General features: G+C 48.0%; 1 protein-coding gene and 1 pseudogene across 6 annotated transcripts in view; one reads left to right on the forward strand and one right to left on the reverse strand.

Annotated features, from left to right (window-relative positions):
* Nucleotides 1-22,342, reverse strand: part of Nipped-A (Transcription-associated protein Nipped-A) — a 413,461-nt gene that overhangs the window by 1,218 nt on the left and 389,901 nt on the right. For all 6 annotated transcript variants that reach the window (XM_065445525.1, XM_065445501.1, XM_065445517.1 and 3 more), the window contains 3 exons: nucleotides 17,865-18,006; nucleotides 9,203-9,399; nucleotides 6,002-6,110 (listed from right to left, as the gene is read on the reverse strand). In XM_065445525.1, coding sequence (XP_065301597.1) covers nucleotides 6,002-6,110; nucleotides 9,203-9,399; nucleotides 17,865-18,006 — 448 coding nt within the window. The remainder of the gene's footprint in view (nucleotides 1-6,001; nucleotides 6,111-9,202; nucleotides 9,400-17,864; nucleotides 18,007-22,342) is intronic.
* LOC139055010 (tigger transposable element-derived protein 4-like) lies at nucleotides 38-4,477 on the forward strand (annotated as a pseudogene).

The following is a 22,342-nucleotide window of genomic DNA, read 5'->3' on the forward strand; positions in this document are numbered from 1 at the left end:
CGCGTGATTAGGGGAACGGGCCGAGGACCTCGTCAAAATGGTTCTCAAAATGGATGATTTATGGCCAACACGGGTGTACCTCGGCGAGGAGAGGTTTGGGTAATTCGCAAGGATATGGCCATCACTTGTTAAAAGCACAAATTGGCATGTCCACACCAGAGGCGCTGTCAGTGCAATGATAAGGTCCATTCTCTGTCAGCCGCCCTAATTGGCATGCCCCCACTGGGGACGGAGTCAGTGTATGATCGGAGTCGGCATACGTTGCCCCCTTCCCCTGTTTGTGCCCAGTGATGTGCGTGCATTTCCGACAAAGCTCCCTTCGAAGGGAAAGGGCAACTGACCTCCGGATTGGTGAAACCTGATGTCATTGGTCTCCTGACGTCGGATTGGGGGAAGTGACTGAACAATGACCACATAGGGCATAAAAGGAGCAATGGATGGCGGGAGCAATCGGCTGCAACAACTTCATCATGAACTTTTTCGGTATTGCTTTGAACTCTCTTGTAAATATGTAAATATAAACATGTTTGTGAAACGTCCTGAATATCGGGCCCAGCATCACCTTCCCTTACTCCTCCACAAGCAAAGTGAATTCCACATCTTCGAACCTCCAGTCGCAATGGTAAGGAGAGGGTAACCATCATGGTCGGGGCAAATGTGGTTGGCACCAAAAAGCTGCCCCTTCTAGTGATAGGGAAGGCAAAAGACCCACATTGGTTTCAGGACCTAAATAAAGGTCATTGCCTGCCTGCCTATTTCAAAGGTGCGAAGAACCTGCCTGTGTGGTACAGCTGCAATACAAAATCGTGGATTACACAACGCTAGTTCGAAGATTACGTTCGCCATCTGGACCGGATGTTTGCGCGTCAGAAGATGTAAGTGGTAATATGTAGTCGTAGACAACTGCAGGGCGCACGGTGCCGTAAACAACCTGCAAGCTATTCTTCTTGAATGCTTGCCGCCAAATACAACGAGTGTGCTCGAGCGATTGGACCAAGGGGTCATTAAAAACCTCAAGGTGCACTACCGGGCCCGTTTACTTGGCCGCACACTCATGTGCTTTGATAATGGGAAGACGTACTCTGTTAACCTGTTCTCGGCACTCGGCATGCTAGCGGATGCCTGGAAGGCTGTTCAGCCTTCGACGATCGCTAAATGTTTTAGGCATGCTAGATTTTGCAACTCTGAAGAGCCCATGACCGAAGAGGCAAATGGCGCCGCTGAAAACATCGACACCGGCAAGCAGCTGATTGTCGACTTGTGCAGCAGTGGGATGGACCTTCCTGCTGCTGTTACTTTTCACGAGTTTGCCATGATTAACAACAACATAGAGTTGTGCACGGTGCTTACGGAAGACGAGATTGTGCACCAGAACATGACCGCACAGCCGGAAAGCGACTTGGACTCCGGTGAGGACACCTCTGGCAATCCGCAACCATCAACACAAGGCGTTGTCAACGCTCTAAGACTGTTACCTAATATAATAATAATATTTGGGGTTTTACGTGCCAAAACCACTTTCTGATTATGAGGCACGCCGTAGTGGAGGACTCCGGAAATTTTTGACCACCTGGGGTTCTTTAACGTGCACCTAAATCTAAGTACACGGGTGTTTTCGCATTTCGCCCCCATTGAAATGCTGCCGCCGTGGCCGGGATTCGATCCCGCGACCTCGTGCTCAGCAGCCCAACACCATAGCCACTGAGCAACCACGGCGGGTTATTGTTACCTAGTGTGTATGACGAGAACATGACGCTTGCACAGATGCAAGCAGACATCTTTACAAAAAGCAGGAATTTAAAACAAGGGACCATCTGCGACTTTTTCAGTCCAGTTTAGCTGGAATAAAGTTCGGTTTTGCAACTCACAAATTTTTCGGACCATTCTTTTATTCGGACTATTTTTGGGTCCCCTACAGATCTTGCAAATCAGTCAGCTACTGTAACGAACATGATGCTGAGGTTTGCTATAGGCGGGCTCGACTCTATCAAACACGCTATGAACCGTACAGAAGACATGCTGTGGTTCTCCACAGACAGTGATAAAGTGGCATCTGTGACATTAAGTTATTAAATTTCCATTCTGTGAAGGTAAAGTTCGCTGGTTCAGTCTTCTCATTGCCAGAACTGGAAGCATGCTACGTTTTTCTCGCTATAAAATTGGGTGAACACTCGATTTCCACTTTGTTTAGGAGCCATGTCATGTTTACGTTACTTTTCTGCTTTGAAACCATAAAACATTTAGAGATGTGTGATTTGGGGCAAATACTGCCCCATCTGTCTTTTGATGTTATGGTGTCTTTTGATGTTATTTCTGCTTCTTGTTTAGTTTCACCTCTCAAATAATTTGACTAATTTCGTTGGTCATATCAGGGTTGACTTAAAGGGACACAAAAGGAAAATACTAAGTGAAGCTAAAGTGACAGATTAGTGCTCGACAATTTCTAAGGCGTCAATATTATCGTGAACAGAGCCTTAGTAATTGAGATATCAAGGTAAATGCAGGACATAATTAGAGACTCCTCCGGGACATTCAAGCGCTTGCCCGATGACGAAAGCACTCCTCAGTTAAATTCTGTCACTACTACTCAATTACAGTCGCCAACTGATTTTCCGGACTCCAAAAATTCGGACATGCTCGATTATTCGGTCTGCTTCACGGCACAGCCATTCTCCCCATAGACCATAATGTAAAACAACTGTCAAAAGTTTGGACACCTTGCAACCTCTCGTCTGACTTTTTGGTCACTCCTTGAGCCAACTCGATTGAGAGCACCATGCACCGACTCTGACCGGCGCATGGTTCGACTTGCAGAACGCCATTTTTGTTTTGAACGAAGCCTCCTTGCTGCTCCACGAAGTGGCGCTACTGCAAATCCCCGCTCATCATCATCGTTTCTGCCTGATTCGATAGAATACCGTAAAAACCCGCGTATAGTACGAGGTTTTTTTCCTGTTATTAGCGTCCCAAATTTCCGCCTCGTACTATATGCAGATCCGAACAAAAATTTCAAAGTTTGGCTCGAAGTTTTGGTTTTGTTATTGCTCTGTGGCTACGGCTTGGCTTCGTGATATCTGCATGGCTACGACTTGGCTTTGTTATTGCTGCCTGGCTACGGCTTGCCTTCGCTATTGCAGCGTGGCTACGGCATCGTTTCTTTCTTTGTTGAGTGCGGACCTTGGCAGTTCACGTGTTAACCGCGCTTCGCGAAGTGCATCGTTTTTAGTGAAGGAGCACGATGTCGGGGGCACGGAAGCAGTACTCGGCAGCTTTCAAGCGAAATGTGATTTTAGCGGCAGAGGAAATCGGCAACAGTGCGGCCGGGAGGCACTTTGGCGTCACCGAGGGAAGCATCCGCGGATGGCGACGGCAAAAAGAAGCACTTTTCGAGTGCAGCGGAAAGCGAAGAAGCTTTCGCGGCCCGAAGAATGGGGCATTCCCTGAAATTGAACTCAAACTGACGGAATTCGTCCAAGAACAGCGAGCCATGCATCTTGCTGTGACCGTGGAGCTCATGCAGGCAAAAGCTAGGGAGCTTGTGAGAGAAAAAGGTCTAACGAGCTCCACCTTCAAAGCAAGCAAGCATTGGATTTATCGGTATATGTGCCGTGCAGGATTTTCATTGCGCCGGAGAACTTCAATTTCGCAAAAGCTGCCGGAATCGTTTGAAGAGTTACTGGTGGCTTTCCAGCGCCACATTATTTTTTTGCGCAAGTTGAAGAACTTTCAGCTAGGGCAAATCGGCAATGCTGACCAAACACCAGTTTACCTGGACATGCCATCGCCCCTCACCGTGCATGAAAAGGGCTCGAAACAAGTTTGTGTCCGGTCCACTGGGAACGAGAAGACGCGTGTTACCGTCATGTTGTCATGTACGGCAGATGGCTGCAAGCTCCCGCCCTATGTCGTCTTCAAGCGCAAGACAATGCCGAAAGGTGAGCTGCCAAAAAATGTCATCGTTAAATGCCATGAGAAAGGGTGGATGAATGAGAGTCTTGTGCTCGATTGGATAAAGTCCGTTTGGTGTAGGCGGCCCGGTGCACTGTTGTCGTTCCTGTCCATTGTCGTGCTGGACGCGTTTCGTGACCATTTGGTCGATTCGGTGAAGAAGCTGTTGCGTGATTGTAATACTGAACTTGTCGTTATCCCGGGTGGGATGACGTCTCAGCTGCAGCCTCTAGATGTTTGCGTCAACAAGCCTTTCAAGGACGCGGTGAAGCGGTGCTATGCAGAGTGGATGCGGTCAGGTGAACCTGCAGTGACGCCGACTGGGCGGCTGAAGCGGGCATCGCCAGCCACGCTGTGCAAGTGGATCGTGGACGCATGGGCGAGCATCCCAGAAGACTTTGTGCGTCGCGCTTTCAAGAAGTGCGGGATCTCGAATGCACTCGATGGCACCGAGGACGAGTACCTCTGGGAGGATATGTCAGGCAAGGAATTGTCCGATGAAAGCGCAGTGGAGGACGACAGTAAATGAAGTGCTGAGTCCGATTTAAATAAATGTTTTCCCCGAGTTTCTCTCACTCGTATTATACGCTGGTAAAACTTTTTTTCTCCATTTCTCGTCACGAAAATTTCACCTCGTATTATATTCGGGTTCGTATTATACGCGGGTTTTTACGGTAGCTCTACAGCAGTTCCGGTTTCAGCTTAGTAAGCCATGTCAAGACAATCCAGCAGCTGATTTGTTTCTTTGCGCACGGCGCTGCAAGTAGGCCGCGTTTTTCGTTTGTGCGACTGGTGTCGGCATGGTGGTGTTTGCTTTGTGTGCTGTGTTGAGGTTCCGGTGATCCAACGCGGCATATGGAAACATCGCGTCAAGTGTCTAATGGCGCCGACAGTGCCCGCGCAGACGGCGCTGGGGAATGCCGGCAGGCGGGTGCCGGGAGGCCCAACATTTGTCGCCTTCCTATGTGCTCCTTAGTGACGCGAAAAATGTCCTGCCGAGACCTGCGCAGTGGTTGTATTGCGATTCCGGACACCGTCTCATTTGACAGTTTCTCAGGTACACTGCTGTACTGACATGCGCAGAACTCGATGACGGCGAGATCATTCGTCACGTTTCTGCTGCACCGCCAGACGATGACTCTTGAGTCGGAAGATGACGCACCATGTGCTACGCTGCCGTCGCATGCGGAGCGTGTACAAGCAGTGATTGTGCTTTCAGCCGCCTATAGTGACCGTATGACTCTCTCCGAGATTCAGGCTTATCTGATTGCGCGTAAACGGAACAGCGTGCATCGGCGCATTCACCATTTCTTTAAGCCTACTGCCGAGCCCGAATAAGTGCGTGGAAATAAAGGGTTTCATTTTTTTTTGTCTTCTTAATTTGCTTTTTTGGACACCTGTTTATTCGGACATTTCCGCAGTCCCCGTGAGGTCCGAATGAACAGTCGGCGACTGTACTCGCTGCAAAAAACCTCCCCGTATTCTATTATACGATCACATAAAATGCTACTTGTCCAGTTCCATTTCATGTTTAGAAAAAAGAACTCATTGAAGTTACTGTTGACAACGATGCGGTCGGTCGAAAGGTTTCGTTTTCACTCGACTCCGTGCCGCTCACGCCTTCACTGGCTCGCAAAACTTGCAAAAAGTGTAAGTAGCAGAGAATCCAACTTCCATGTCAGGTCGCGGGATGCGTGAACGGTCTACGCCACTTCACCAGAAAGCAGCTGCAGCGGCGCATCTGCCGCTCTGTCTTGGCTTAGTGCCGCTGTCCGCTGAGCGCAGTTTTACTCACTGGCGGCAGCAAAGGCCGGTGATGGCACACGGAACGTCCCCACTCCCCCGGTTGGCTGGCGGATATTTGAATTTCGAAAAAGGTATTAGGACCCTTCAGATGCAATTCTCTCATAAACTAAGTCTTTTCTTGGCACGAAACAAGCGTTGTGGGGTTTCTGGAAAGCTATTTAAACAGTCCATGTCGCCCTAGTATTTGCCTTTAGTGTCCCTTTAACGGAAGTCAACTGTACTACAGTAAAGATTGGCAGCCACTCACTCTGAAGTCTAGTCATGACCGCACTGACAGCCTTGGACACCATGCCGATGATCTGCTCGCCATCCATGTCCTGTGGCGTTGAGCCAGGCGTCGCGCTGTCATCTTGCTTCTGCAAGCGAGCACCAGAGTGATTAAACAGAGGTCACTGGCTCATAGCCCTGTTCACCACAACAGCATACAACCAACGGAACAGGCAAGGTACAAACCAAACATAAGCTCATGACTGTGAACATTGCAGGACCGTTAGGAAGTTTCACAAATCGGACAAGCCATTTAGTCCCTTTAAGTATATGCGCTATTATTCTAAAGCATAAAATATTAGTCTATTACAGTTGCCAACGAATTAATTGGACGCTGATAATTCAGACATGCTTGATTATTTAGGCAGCTCCGTCGTGCTGCCATTGGCCCCACAGACTTTAAGTATAAGGGCGACTGAAATTTTAGGTGCCTTACAGTGTGCCATGAGATACTTCGGACCACGACTGCATGAACGCGTGAGTTTTGCAGAAATAGCTATATTTCTGCTTTGACACATTGCCGGGATGAGAGCAGCATTCCGGGCAAGTTGGTAATCCATTGCTTAAATGATATTGCGCGACATAAAAAACAACACGGACGTGAAAGAAGACGACACACCAAGCGCTTGGTGTGCCGTCTTCTTTCACGTCCGTGTTGTTTTTTATGTCGCGCAATATCATTTAAGCAATTGCCGGGATGTTTACTGGCCATGTCACTGGCGCCTCCTGCCAACCGAAACTAGCGAGGCCTAGATGATCTAATAGTTGCGGACTGCACCCAAACAGCAGCACAAGGCCAGTCAAGCTGCTAAGTCGAATAGGCTGCATTTGCTATTTGCTCAATTTGTCGTGCGAGTTCCGTTCAGCTCTCACAATCCACCAGTTATGGCAGGCTGATCCTGTTGATATCATGAGTGGAGCGATGCTCTGTCCACTTACGAAGTGCGAAAAGCGTGAGAGGGATTAGTATAAAAGGCATTGCTAGAAAATCGTGGCCACAGACTGTCTCGACCAAAGGCAAGTGCGTGCCTGAAGAACAATGTTGACAAACAAGGTCTATGTTCTCAGATAATCACTGTCACTTTGGTGCTATTTCGTGTGATTAACATTGGACACATCAACGGGCGGCAGCGTATCTTCATTGTGATGAGATAGCGCAGTGCCAACAATGCCGTTGCTCGTGGAAGCAATATGTCTTGCACTAGTCATCCGAACTTTAAAAAAAAAAAAGAATCCGCGTGTTGATAAAATTGCACAAACAGGCCTGGAGTGTGGCCTGATCCCGGTGACCAGAACCGGTAACGCACTCCCTCACCAGAGCAGGATTGGCCACCCTGGTGCAGTACTTGGCCACAACCTCCTATATGAACACAACAATCGAACACGACAATCAAGGTAGAGTAAAACCTCGCTAATCCCAACTCGTCCTCTGGTTCAGACAGGTGTATGTATACTTATGCAATCGAACTCTCATTAATTCGGACGTATTTGGCTGCATACGGTTGACACGGACAACTCTCAGAGCCCAGTGAGCACCACAAATGTGTGATGCAAAAGAGCAAAACCTCGGCCAGTGTTTAACCGAAACAAAGTGGCGGAGTCCACATCACCATAGTCACCAGTGGAAATCATACGGAAATGACAGCAACACGGGAACGCTTTGTTCCTATTTGTGCCTTTAAAGCCTTTATTTTTGCATTTACCACTGCGCATAACACTGTATCAGCTGTATGCCTACATAACTGCCTAGTCGTGACCTACGATCACGTCGATAGCGACAGCGGTTTCGTCTGCAGCAGTTGTGGCAAACAGTACTTTCTTTTTGACTCAGTGCAAGCCTGTCGAGAATGATGAGCACTGGCTGGTAGTTTATGCGGATGCAAAACACATTATGTTCGATGGCCGCAGGCCACAGACGTTTAAAACTACTTTTAAAACTAAACTACTGTTTGAACGGGTACAGTTTAATGAGGTTTTACTGTACTACTAAGTATGTACTTTTTCTGAGCTCCGGCCAACTACGTTTTAGCGAGGTTTACCTGTAATACACATATAATAACGAACATGACGGATTTTGCGAAACGCATCAAGAAAACCAAGCATGTGCGCCTGATCGCTGTGCTTGCCTCTTAGATAAACACGAAGACCAAAGCTGCAGAATTACATGGCACATGAAACGCTCACATATTGGCACACAAAGCACCAATGCAAGAGAGATGATAGCTGAGTGTACAATATTTGCTGTCCAGAACGCACAAACTATGCAGACACACACGGCATCTTTCTTAATATGGTAGCAGACACCGCTCGCATGTTTTTCAGACAGCTGTCATCGTTTAGCTGCTTGTGCTTGCCGAGCAAAAATTTGCTGAAAGCTCCGACAACCTGCGCGAAGTCCAGAACTTCGGGTCTATGGAAAAACAACCACACTTCTGACAGCCTTCTCAGACTAATGGACTAATGCTCTGAGCCTGTCAGAGCAAAATTAAATGCAGCACAGCAGTCCCAAGCAGTCCGGGACTGTCGAGCACTGATAATCGAAGAGACTAACTGTGTAATGCGACAACTGCCCCTTCCTACTCTTGGTATGTCTACCGCAGTACTTCATGTATGCTTCGATGCATAACACTGCTGTATCGAAGTGAAGCTGACTTTTGGAAACCCGCATTACGGAACTTTCAGAGCTTCAAAGCCATTGGCGAGCATTGGCGACCTAAATATCTCTGGCTTAACTCGAGCATGGCTAAATGCACATCAAAATCAGCACTTGCTTCATGTTTCCTTTTTTTTGTCTGTGCTGCTACACTATGAAAATAATCAAACTCACCCAGTTTTATTTTCTTGTGCAGCATATTAAAAAGTTTCATGCCATAAGATAATGCATGTGTTCAAAGGAATCAGGCGGCACATTAAAATAATCCAAATTAACAAAGCTTTTCTGCAGAATATATTGCCTTGCTGAAGCAACAAAACTGAGAAAACAAGTCTTTCATACTGCTGGTGCTATAAAAAAGCAATGAAATTACGTTTCCCATCAAAACTTACAAACTGCCCAATTATTTGGACATTTTCACACACACCTCTGCACCCAAAAGATAGTCAGCAACTGCGGCTCTACAATAACAAATTTGAGTGAAACTACTGCATGTTCTAAGGACAGTGCCACCAGGACTGTACGCACCTTTTTGTGCCAGGCGATCAGCTCATCCCGCAGGATGGCACGCAGCAGAGCTTGCAGCTTGAAGTTGGGCTGGGCCACGCAGCGTGCCGTGGCAATCATGCCAGCCGTCATGGAGCCTGCTACGCCAATGCTGGTCATGAACTCGGACAGGTTGGGCGTCAGGCGGAAAGGCACTGGCCTGTTGGCATCCAGGTCACCTGCAAAGCATGCGGCACATCTACATGAAAATCACATGAAAGGCCTTTGAACAAAAAGTCACAGTTACAACGAAAGGAGGAGCATTGACACCGATGGCAGGTACACGAAATAAGGGTCCTGGTTTTAATAACCACGTAAATTGCAGTAAACATCCACCCACTAATAAACTCACAAGCATAGTGTCACAGGAAAACATGAACAGATCTCATAATATGACCACTCGCTTTAATAATGCTGGCATGGCGAAAATTACCAGCCTCGAGGAACAAACGCTTTGGTCTGCCACGAATATTATCAAATGCTACAATTTTAATACTCATATCCAGTTTAAATATGTATGAAAGTAGGTTGGATTCGAACATTCGAAACAAATCGAATATATTGCTGGCTGTGCAGGAGAAAACATGTTCCCTAGCATTCGCTTTGATTTAATCTGAGAATATATCTAATTTTTTGCTGAATTCTGTGACAATTTCGTGCTGCTGGCAAAACTTCACCTCTAAAGCATGCCTAGCCATTGGACACATCAACTTTGCGGGAAAGCCAGCCTCTCAGTGGCAAGAAACATGGGCTTGCCCACAGCGAGGGTGCACTTTTTTGCAGCACCACTTCCAATCTGAGCCTACTGTTTGATGGCAGTTGTGATGAGCGATGGCTGGCACAGGGTCAAATGCCTTTAAGTTTAGGGGTGTTTGCTGTATAATAAGGAACAGGTTGGCTAGAATGGACAGACAGTGGGAAATACTCTGTTTTCCAAGTCAACGAGCCAAATAAAAAATGCGGTAGTATAAAGTGGCAACCACGTGCATGCGATGTTCAAGCAATGTGACAGGCACACCCTTGCGGGCCATCACGTCCAACGTAGAGCAACCACACGAATGTGACATCGCGAAAAAGCATGGGGAGGGGGTTACATCATTATGCGAATAAATGCTATCGTGTCCCCGTAAAGAAACCTCTACCACACCAAGAGGTTGAGGTTTTATATAGGTCTAGCTTTAATATGCTATGATACCCAGTGGAAATCAGTCCCATGGCCTGGGAAAATGCCATGGTGCCATCTGGTGAGCAAAACTTTCGCAGCTCTCTATGGCATCTCGGGTCTAACGGCGTCAAAACAGACATCTTATCTAAATAATAATGTCAAGAGAGCACCGATACTTTGTCCTCGGCTTGAGATGAGACGAAGCGATGGCTGATTTTGCTATCTATTTTTTGCTGTCATGGCAGACAGCAAGTTTGCAAGAGCAAATTCAGATCAAAGCAGGCAGGCGAGGGCAAACTGGTTGCTGCCCAGTTGTTGCGCAATTGTTGTCCCCAGCAGATGTCACCACACTGACTTCTGGTAAACAAACGATATTCTCTGACTGGCCAAAAACCGGCGCCATGACAAGCAAGAGCGACGGATCACCCTTCGCGACAGCAAAACCTACTGTTTGTTGCAGTTGCTCAAAAATATCATGCATGCGGTTATGCCTGAAAGTATTACTAGCTGAATGTTTTGCCATTAAAAATGAGATTGCGATATTTGAACGAGTTAAGGGGGGAGGCTACCCTCGGATACGAACTTTTTTGTTTATTGAGATATCTTAATGAAATTTTCAGGATATATTCATGGCAAAATCATTAGTAGAACTACAAAATTTCATGCAGTTGTGTTCACTGGTTCCCAAGTTACAGCAATATGTCAGAATGGTGCACATGGTTTTCTCATTCCAAGCCAGGAGAATTTTCGAAAGGTGCTGCAACTGTGAAATTCACTATGATGATTCCCAGATGGGCAAGACAGAGCCCTTTTTTTAAATTTCCTTGCTGAAAAATTTTAGCAGACAACCGAATTTAGCGTTAATGATTAAGATTTTATCAATCAAATTTTGATTAAATATCACAAATCACAGACGCAATATATAAAATAAATGCACTTGTATTGCCCTCATAAATTTATTCAGATACACAATAAAAAACACTTCTGGAAATTTGATGAGCAGCTACAAATATGGCTGGAACAAGCAGCCTCACCAGCCACAAAAGTCATTTCGAGAAAATGAGCTTTGAAAGTTTTGAGCACATATATTGGTCTAAAATGACCCTACAGCGTAACTGGAGATGTCCTTAGGCACTCTCTTCTTCTTCCGCCTTTCCACCTTCTCTTGCGATCGCTTCTTGGCCTTTTTCAAGCACAGAGAATCTTTCTCGGCTGCCCGTTGAATGGCCAGGTGTTAGCCCGACTGATGAACATAGCTCTTGGGTGGCCCTGTGGCAGCCAGCGTTATGTTTTAAAACTGCCTCATGCAGTGCTGTCTCCGCAGCAATCAGCGATGCACGCTGCCCTTTGGGCATCAGGTTCCACAGCACGGAGTGAAATGATTCTGATGCATTCTGCATCTTTGCTCCCAGGCAGCGCTGCAGAAAAGAAGCCTGTGAGAGGCGCTCATAAACAGGTAGCAGTGCTTCTGCAACATAGCCTGGAAGCAGGCACAAACCCGGGGGGGAAGGGCGCCCCCCCCCCCCCCCCCCGCCACCACTCCTCACACATTCCTAAAGCACCGCCAGATCAATGTTGAGACTTGGCAGCTATTAATCGGTCAGCATTAGGCTGCCTTTTTCACTCCTTTTAGATGGCGGTAGTTATCGGCATCTCTTGTAATGTGAAGGACAGTTTTCTCACAGATTCCGCACCCGTGCAATTAACACGAGATGCGTTCAGTTGTCACCATCTATTCAACCGTCACGCGCATAGCTGTTGCTTTTGTTAGTTCAACCTTTTTTGTTTAGGCTGATCCTGGGACCAGGAAAGGGATGCGGCTGTTACTGAGCTGGTCTGTACTCTCGTGGAACGAGTTGCGGCCGGAGAAAACGCCAATGGCGTTGAACTTTTCCCTTTGCTTCATTATTTCTTTGAGTTACGGCTCGCCACGAGGCTGGCAGATGCCCGCAACCATCTACACGTGATATGGGTTAGATAAGGTGGGAAATAAAATAATGTGAAAGTGCGTCATGAAACCCTGCAATAACCCTTAAACCCATAAGCAAGATGACTGTCGCCCGTTACCTCATCTGTTTTTCCCTAATTGTATAGCACTTTTCGTGCAAAATTGGCAACTGGAAACAAAAATCGCAAGGAGTTGAGAAATTAAGCGATCTACTAAGGGAGAGAGCCAAGGCAACAACCAAACTGCAAGGAAAAGCGAATAATAAAAAAATTAACCGCTGTTTATGAGAGTATTTATGGATCAACATCTTTTTATTCAAAAAGGAAGTAGAGAAAACGCTGCCGCAAGTGGAGAACAATTACTTGCTTTGAATGACGCTTCTACAGTTATCGGTCGAACCGCCTCACATAGCCACTTCTCTGCTGTGCTTATGTGGGTGTTTTTCTAACCTTTCGCGGTGAGCGCAGTACATCTAGAATCGCAGAGTCCTGCGCTCTACGCGGTTGCGTGGGACTGGCGGCCGCACAGCGTTACGCAATTTGCGGAGCTGTCAAAACTGATCAACAAGGCGAAAATAACTGATATTCGAAACTATAACACGAGGAAGACTGAAGAAGCCGTAAAAAATGAATGCATCCTGAAATCAGTAAAAAAGAAACCTGGCTTGGGACAAACCATGATATATACACTAAAAGATAATATCATTAGCATTCCCGAAGATATAGTAAAAGCAGCGGAAAAATTATAAGCTGACCTGTATACAGTACTCAGATGAGTCACGATACCTCACTCAGAAACAGTAATGAACAGGATACAGAAACTCTCCTATAACTAGCGATGAGGTCAGAAGGGCCCTGTAAGAAATGAAGCGATGAAGAGCGGGAGGAGAAGGTCGGAATTACAGTCAATTTAATCAAAGATGGAGGAGACATAATGCTTGGAAAACTGGCGGCTCTTTATACAAAGTGTCTATCGACTGCAAGGGTCCCAGAAAACTGGAAGAATTGCAGATATTATACTAATCCACAAAAAAAGAGACGTTAACGAATAGAAAAATTATAGGACCATTAGCTTTCTCCCAGTATTATATAAAATATTTACCAAAATAATCTCCAATAGAATAAGGGCGACACTGGATTTTGTCAACCAAGGGAACAGGCTGGCTTCAGGAAGAGATACCTTACAATGGATCACATCCATATCATCACTCAGGTTATCGCGAAATCCGCAGAGTACAATAAACCTCTCTACGTGGCTTATATAGATTACGAAAGGCATTTGATTCAGTGGAGATACGAGTAGTCATACAGGCACTACGTAATCAAGGAGTACAGAACGCTCACGTAAAAAAAGCTTGAAAAATATTGCTACATGCGTGTGGTATTTGTTTGTTTGAACGAGGCGCGTGGGCGCCATCACTCCAGAAAAGAGGAGGAAGTACGAACTGGGCTCGCGCTGTGAATATAACCGGTCAGCGCTGCAACCGCTGTTGTAAATATAACCTGTAAATAGTTTCTCGTCCTACTGACTCGTCCTTCTCGTAAGAATAGCTACAGAGGTTCTACAGCTACCTTAATTCTACACAAGAAAAGCAGGGACATATCTATAGAGAAAGGGGTCATACAGGGAGACACAATTTCTCCAAAGCTGTTCACTGCGTGCTTAGAAGAATTCAAGCTATTAAACTGGGAAGGCTTAGGAGTAAAGATCGACGGCAAATATCTCAGCAACCTTCGGTTTGCCGATGACATTGTTCTATTCAACAACAATGCAGACGAGTTACAACAAATGATTGGAGACCTTAACTGAGAGAGTTTAAGAGTGGGGTTGAATATTAATATGCAGAAGGTGAAGATAATGATAAATAGTCGGTCAAAGGAACAAGACATCAGGATCGCCAGTCGGCCACTAGAGACTGTGAAGGAGTTCGTTTACCTAGGTCAATTAATCACAGGGAACCCTGATCATGAGAAGGAAATTCACAGAAGAATAAAGATAGGTTGGATCGCATACGGCAGACATTGCCAGCTCCTGACTGGAAGCTTACCATTATTATTGAAAAGTAAGGTGTGCACTCAGTGCATTTTGCCAGTGCTGACATTTGGGGCAGAGACTTGAGATGAAGTAAAGAACCGCGCAAAGAGCGATCGAACGAAGATTGCTAGGCATAACGTTAAGAGAGAGAAAGAGAGCGGTTTGGATCAGAGAGCGAACGGGTATGGACGATATTCTAATTGACATCAAGAGGAAAAAATGTATCTGGGCAGGTCATGTAATGCGTCGGTTAGATAACCGTTGGGCCATTACGGTTACAGAATGGGTACCAAGAGAAGGGAAGCGCAGTAGAAGACGGCAGAAAACTATAGATGGTGCGATGAAATTAGGAAATTTGCGGGCGCTAGCTGGAATCGGTTGGCGGCAGGACAGGGGTAATTGGAGATCGCAGGGAGAGGCCTTCGTCCTGCAGTGGACATAAAACAGGCTGATGATGATGCTGATGATGATGGACGTTGCACAGCAGCGCATTTTTTATCCACCGCCTCTTTCTCCTCACATGTCAGGAAATGCATTTTCAAGTGCACAGTGGACGATGTGATCCCACTGCCCGAGGCAGATGAAAGAGAGGATGTGGAAGCCTTTGTTGATGAGCACGAGACACCAGGCGCACTCGCCACGACAAATTCTTGCCCCGGTGGAGCAGGAGTCACGTTGCTAGAAGCATCGACACAACCACGCTCTTGCATAAATGAAGTAGAAGCTGCCCCTACAGGAACCATCAGTGCGATCATCGTCGGCACGCAGGGGAGCGGCGAGCTTCGCCATGCGGGCGAGCTTCAGAGAACGCTTCCTTGCGCCGAACATGTGTAGTGTCTTGAGTTTCTTTGGGCGCATCGTGGCCGGCTGCACAACAATCGGCAGGCTAAACTCAACAACGGTCTCATAAAGACGGTTGAAAATCGTCTCGTAAGGATGGTAGAAACTTGGAGAATATGCAAAAGGCTAAAAAGATAGACAATGGCAAGCGGAACACACAAAGGGCGCCGGCAATGGAGGAGCCGAAGCAGACGACGGCCAGACGCATTATGCAGGAGACCCCTACGTCATCGCACGCAGCAGCCAATATGGAAGTCGCGGGCTCCCCCACGTCCTTGAGGAGCGCGTGCTTCGCCCAGTCTCAGCTTCGCATCTCAGTCACTAGAAACTTGAAAGCTCTCGCGAGCCCTCCACTCATGAGCGATTTACGCCTCTCCCGCTCTGCCGCGGGTGGCTGGGAAAGAAAAGCACAAGAATGCACGAACAAAACAACACCAAAATGGCGGCACTCAGGAGAGCGGTGGAGAAACGGCGTTCGCGCCAAGTAGGGGTATTTTGAGTGCTCGCTCGCCGCTCGAGGGCTGCCGCGGCTCGTTATAAACTTTATTTGAAATAGTTTCGCGATGAATTAGATGTTGATATTTACAGAAATGGTAGTTTATAAGACATACTGCCTGAATATGTGGTTTTCAAGAATTCGACCTTTTTGCGATTTTTCGGTTTTCAAAGGCCGCGTCCCTCCTTAAGCAAAGGGGAAGGGTTGCCTCCTTGTCGCCAAAGTGAACGCTGACCTGGGCCTGGTCCTGGACATGGGAGAGCTGCCTGGAGTAAGTGCGCAGCATCACGCCCGAAGCCTCGACAGACACGCCGGGGAAGGCACGCTTGAACAGTTTCCTGGCCATGACTGACACACTCAGCTCCATGGCTGACTGACACACTCAGCTCCAGCTCACAGACTTCGATGGTCAGCATGTACGGCAGCACAGACGACGGTACAAGGCCCGTGTGCCACATGTCGAAAATCGGGGCGTCCTTGGCCACGGCAAGGAGCCTGCCTTCGGAAAAAACTGGAGCCAGCTGCCGCACGCCCCCGCCGCGTACCTTTGCAATGGCTATCCTGGCCGCGGGCTTGTGTGGAACCTGGACTTGAACCAGGCTGCTGTTTGCTATTCGTCCTCCCCTTTCGGCATACTTGTGCCAGGTGCCCAGTTATCCCGCATGTGAAGCATTGTGTTTGAGAGAACTGGCACTGTGAGGGAGAGTGGGCACCATCACAATGACCGCAGGTACTGCCCTTTGTCGGCAACTTGTTGACCGCCACTTCCGCCGACGGTGAGTAAGTCGCACGGGCGATCTCGCCGGCGTCCTTGATGGCAGCTTATATTGCCAGCGCTGCCTCCACGGTGTCATCCAGCGACAGGTTGGGAAGCTCCAGGAGTCGCGTCTGCGTGGCGGGGTTGTTGATGGCGCAGACGAAACGGTCCTGGAACAGCGAGTCCAGCTGGTCCCCGAAAGCGTAGGCACTCGCTAACCCTCGTAGAGCAGTGACGAACTGCCCAAAAATCTCTCCTTCCGGGCGACTCCGGTCGTTGGAGCGAAAATGCTCCATTAGTGGAAGCGCTTCAGTATGGCGAGCGGCTTACCCAGTGTTTTAACATGTGGCGTGGCTGGCTTGAGAAGGTAGAGCAGGAGACTGAAGATGCGGGTCCCGCAGCTGGCCAGGAAAATGTACCATTGTTTGGCCTCGCGTGTGTCATTTGCCTGGAAGAACACGTGGACTTAATCCTCTTCAACTGGCCAGGTGGACCCATCTCCCTCGAACGGTTCGAGCCTTCTGTACAGCGGCATGGTGGCAGCAACGGAGGGCGGTGTTTTGCCGCTCGCGGTGGCGTGGGACGATCCGTGGGTACTCGTCACCAGTGTCACGATTGGCCCAGGTTCGTGAACGAGGGAGCGCTCGAGGCATCCTCCATTAGACAGACACTCCGCAGCGTGGTGGTGATGGACGAGGACTGACTGCCAAGCAGCTGTGCTCATCGGTGTTTATTGGTGTGCTGACCAATGTTGCCCAACGAGTCTGGCAGGCCACCGAGCCTGGCGGGTCAATGAAGATTATACCCGAGGAGGCATCAGACGCTTGTTACAAATGGTGTCAGCGCGCACTGGAAACATGGACACATCACACTCGATGACTGCGGGCAGTCGCTGTCAGAACGCTGGCCTGAGTAAACATGGCAGCAGCAGTGAGTGAAGTGACCTCCCTGCTATCTATCGCGTCAATGCAAACTGAGCGTCGAGAAGAGACAGCATGCACAAAGCTACGAGCCGCCGCCGTACCTAGACTCTGCCCCCCAGCACGGATCGCTCTCAAGATACAGCCGCACGACGACGCGAAGCTGCCACATGCACAGTTGCAGTTGGAGTAGAATGCCGCCCTCCCCCTCCCTCCCCTCGGAGGAGATGCACGCTTACGTGCCCCTCGAGCCCGTGCTTGATCATGTCACCGCACACTAGTGTTATCATCAAGTGTTAGATAGTGAAATCTTCTGGACATGTTTTCCTTTCAATTTTTTTTTAACGGTGCAAAATAAACACCAGTATATTGTGTATTCCTTGGGATACGCCTTGTGCACAATTTCGTGTCGTGTACTGCAAGTACAGCATATCCTGGCTACTGCCCAGTTTGGTGACCAAAACAACAAAGAAGGTGCGCTCACCGGAGATGTCGTCGACATCAAACTTGAAGTATGAGAAGTTCATGAACCCTGAGTCTTGGTGCAGGTACATCATGTCCGGGTTCAGACGTGTCAGGTGCATCACGAACTCCGCAAAGCCTGCCAGTGCCAGCTGCAGGGTGAACTGCATGGAGAAATAAATAAATAAAAAATAAAAATAAGCAGCTGATTAAAGGCAAACAATGGACATTCAATTCAGCCATTCCGCAAGTCAAAGGCTCTTCGATACTCTAACACTTTTGGTTCCAGAGAGCGAAGTTGAAAAATGTGGATCGTACAAAGTGCATTTGAAGTGCCAGAAGCTACGGTAAAAACCGGCGTATAATACGAACCCGCATATACACTTAAATCTCGTTATAGCGAAGTGGCTTATAAAAATAATGGATACAACGAAAGAATTGTAACCCCCCTTGAAAGTCCCTATAGAAACCCATGTGTTTAAAATTTCGTTTTAACAAAAAAAGTTTCATTGATCAATGGATATAACGAAAAATCTCCGTTCCAAAATCGCAGCTAACAAGCCACTTTGTGCACAACATATAGATTTCTTAAATTGCGCGACACGTTGCAGCCCTCCGATGCGGCAGTTCAAATCTCTCGCGGCGGCCCCTAATCATCTGGCAAAGGTCCAAGCCAAGCCAAGCTGGCCAAACAGCCAAGCCGCGCGCCTTTGTTTGCATTGTTCGGTATGCTGCCCGTCACTGCTTTTCCACTGTGTCGCCAGTTTCATGACAGAGAAATGAATGGCGGCGGCGGCAGTAGCAGCAGTAGCAGCAGCAGCAGCAGCAGCAGCAGCAGCAGCTTGAAGCTAAAACAAAAAGTTATCGCCTCGGATCAGAAGGCAGCCATAATTAGGGCTGTTGCATCAAGCACGAAGAAAACTCAAGGAGCCAAGGAGTGGCATCACGCCGAGTGCCCTTTCTACAATCCTCCGCAGCAAAGAAGTCATCGGTGGCGCTGTCACACGTGGCATGAAAGGCAGCCAGAAGAAGGTGCGATCTCCTGCCTTTGAAGCCGTGGAGGAGGCACTGTTCAAGTGGTTTTTGAATGCAAGGGCAGCTAATTTGCCCGTGAGTGGGGTACTGCTCCAGAGAAAAGCGAGAGACTTTGCTTGCCTCATGGGCTGCGACAGCTTCGTTGCAAGCAATGGCTGACTGCAGCAGTCAATGGCGAGTCCTAGGCCGTCGACAATGAAACTGCAACGGCCTGGGTGAAAGATAACCTTGGCCCTCTCCTTGCAAAGTATGAAGAGAAGGATGTGTTCAACGCTGACAAAACAGCTCTCTTCTACCAAATGTTACCATAGAAGACCCTATCATTAAAAGGTGAGCTCTGTCACGGCGGCAAACATAGTAAGGTCCGCATCACTGTGCTCCTTCGTACGAATATGGATGGATCAGAGAAGATGCCACCTTTGGTGATAAGAAAAAGTGCGTCGCCACGATGCCTTAAAGGAAAGAGGCGACTTCAACCGCTGTATTTATCAAACGAGAAAGCCTGGATGACAAGGGAAGTTTTTGCGGGATGGCTGCGTGACTAGGACAAGAAGTTGAAGAGGCAGAATAGCAAGATACTGTATGCCTTTTCTTGGACAACTGTGCTGCCCACCACACCACTGCTGCGCTGACGAACATCGAACTTCGGTTCTTGACCCCGAACTCCACGGCAGTGATACAGCCCTTTGATCAAGGCGTGATAAAGTCATTTAAGGCTGGATACCGGAAGAGGGTGATAGAACGACTTGTGTTAAACATGCAGTTAAACTGCGACATGGAGGTCGATTTGTATATGGCAATAGAGATGCTTAATGCGGGATGGATGGATGTGACAGCCAGCACCATCGCCAACTGCTTTCGACGTGCATCCTTGCTGCCAATGAAAGCAACCCTGACACCGACGACTCAATGGACCGAGTAGCCTTACCCAGTGGTGCCGCTGTATCAGACGAAGCTTTAGCGTCATGGAGGGTGCTCCACAATGCCGGTGTCGTGTGTGGTGTCATGGCAACGGAGGAGCTGACAGACGACGATTTTGTGCTTGCTGCCCGGGAGCACGGAGGAAGCGATGATGAAGGTGCCGCAGGGGACAACGACACTCCGCCCTATGCTTACGACTTACCGACATTGTCCCAGGCGCTGGACGTGGTGGACCAACTGAGCCGCTACTTCGGCGGCTCAGATGGGCTTGCGATAGCTGCTGCTGCCGAGAAGGCTGTCCTTCAATTAAGGAAGACACAGCAGCGAAGCATAACCGATTATTTTGCGCCATCAACATGAAAGGTTCGCGCCATGGACATGGAAGGCAATAAAATCTGTGTGTTTGTGTGTGCAATCTAAATCTTCTGTGTTTGATTCCAGTTTCTTCCTATGGCGATATCGGTAAGGACGATTAGCACTTGCCGCGGACGCAGCCACTCGGCTGCGACGGGAGCTGATACCTCAGCGATGGCTTACCTGTAGCAAGTGCACGCTCGTGTGCAATAAATTAGTCTAAAATTATTAGTCAGTGTCTATAATGAATTAACGCTTATAACGAACAAAATTTAGGGCTTTCGACTTCATCATAACGAGATTTAAGTGTAGTACGAGGTAAAATTTTTTGGACGCGAAATAGAAAAAAAAAAAAGTTATCCGCGTATAATACGAGTTAGGAAAACTCGAGGAAAACATCTATTTAAATTGCACTCCACACTTCAATTGCCGTCTTCCTCAGCTACGCTCTCTTCGGATAGTTCCTTGTCAGACATATCTTCCCAGAGGTACTCATCATCTGTGCAATTGAGCGCGTTCGAGATGCCGCACTTCTTGAATGCGTGACACACAAGGTCCTCTGGTATGCTGGACCATGCATCCACAATCCACTTGCATAGCGTGGCTGGCGAAGCCCACTTCAGCCGCGCAGTCGGCGTCCCTGCAGGCTCACCTGAGCACATCCAATTCCACCTGGGATAACGACGAGTTCAGTGCCAGATTCGTGCAACAGCCTCTTCACTGAGTCGGCCAAATGGCAACGAAATGTGTCCAGCACGAGGATGGACAGGAACGACAACAGTGTGCCGGGCCGCCAACATCAGATGGACTTTATCCTGTTGAGCACAAGATTCTCGTTCATCCAGCCTTTCTCGTGGCATCTCACAGCCACATTTTTTGGCAGCTCCTCATCTTTAGGCACTATCTTGCGCTTGAAGACGACATAGGGTGGGAGCTTGCGTCTGTCTGCCGTGCGCGGCAACATGATGGTAACTCGTGTTTTCTCGTTGCCAGTGGGCCAGACAAACTTGTTTAGAGCCCTTTTCGTGCACGGCAAGAAATGGTAGTAGTAGTGTTTGACGTAGTAGTGTTTGATGTAATCGTAATTTGACTACGTCACATTCAAAATCTACCACTTGGTATTTGCACGCCCCTCGTAACTACCATTTGCAAGGCAGTTGCGGTACGTAGCGCCATTGCATTCAACAGACAGTAGCTTTAGTACATCGTTTGGCCATTTGCATATAGGCATTCAAAACAGCTCTGGCACCACTACGTGCGCATTCTCAGGAAGGAGGTCTTTGTAGAGCATCTGGCATCACCTGTGCCAGGCCACCGGTGGATCCTGTGGCAGCCCTTAGCACAAAGTTATCAAATTATTTTTGTGGCAGTGGTGACATATGTAGACAGGCCTTGCTGCATCAAAACAGACAACTGATCTATTCCTTAAGGGGGGACGCGGGGGTGAGATTGTAAAAATTGTGAAAAACGAAATCGAGTTTTGGAAACTACGTGATTTGACAAATGTAACAGCGCTAATACATGCAACCACAAAGGAACAAGGATGAGACCTAAGCGCTGTTCCTTTGTGGTTGTATGTATTAATGCTGTTACATTTGTCAAATCAAGTATGCACCAACTCACCCAGTAAGGAGCTTTAATGAATTTGGAAACTACGTGTTTCTGTATCTGCAACGGCTAATCTACGTTGTATCAGAATGGTTGGGTTAAACATGCACTAACAGTGCCCGAAAAAATTAATTTGTCAGTGAGCAGAGCAAGAAAACGGCTTCAAATAACACAACATCATCACAGTTCACGGGGCCATATCAAGCCTTTCTTGCCACCGAGCACCCTCCATCTTGGTATCATTCGAAAGCTCAGAGCTTCGCTGTTCTGCTTCTGAATTCTTCGGTCGTCGCCATCTTGTAACAAATGCACAAACATGAAGCGCGGGTCTGCTGGAGGTGGCCATACAGGCCCTCCAATGAAAGCGGGTCTCCGATTGACTGCTGTGCTGAAAGGCGTCTCCCCATTAGTTGTTGCTGTGGCAGCGAGCAAGCTGGCAGCTGCAGCTGTTTTCTCTGCTTCGCAAACCTTGCCGGCCTCTTCATTTGACACGCAGAATTTGGATTTCTAAGAGCACCCAGGTTAGTGATGGATTGTCGCTTGTTTGAGAAGAAATTTTGGACGAAGCACGCCTTCGAAAAA

The sequence above is a fragment of the Dermacentor albipictus genome, chromosome 1, assembly GCF_038994185.2.
Source record: "Dermacentor albipictus isolate Rhodes 1998 colony chromosome 1, USDA_Dalb.pri_finalv2, whole genome shotgun sequence".
NCBI lineage: Eukaryota > Metazoa > Arthropoda > Arachnida > Ixodida > Ixodidae > Dermacentor > Dermacentor albipictus.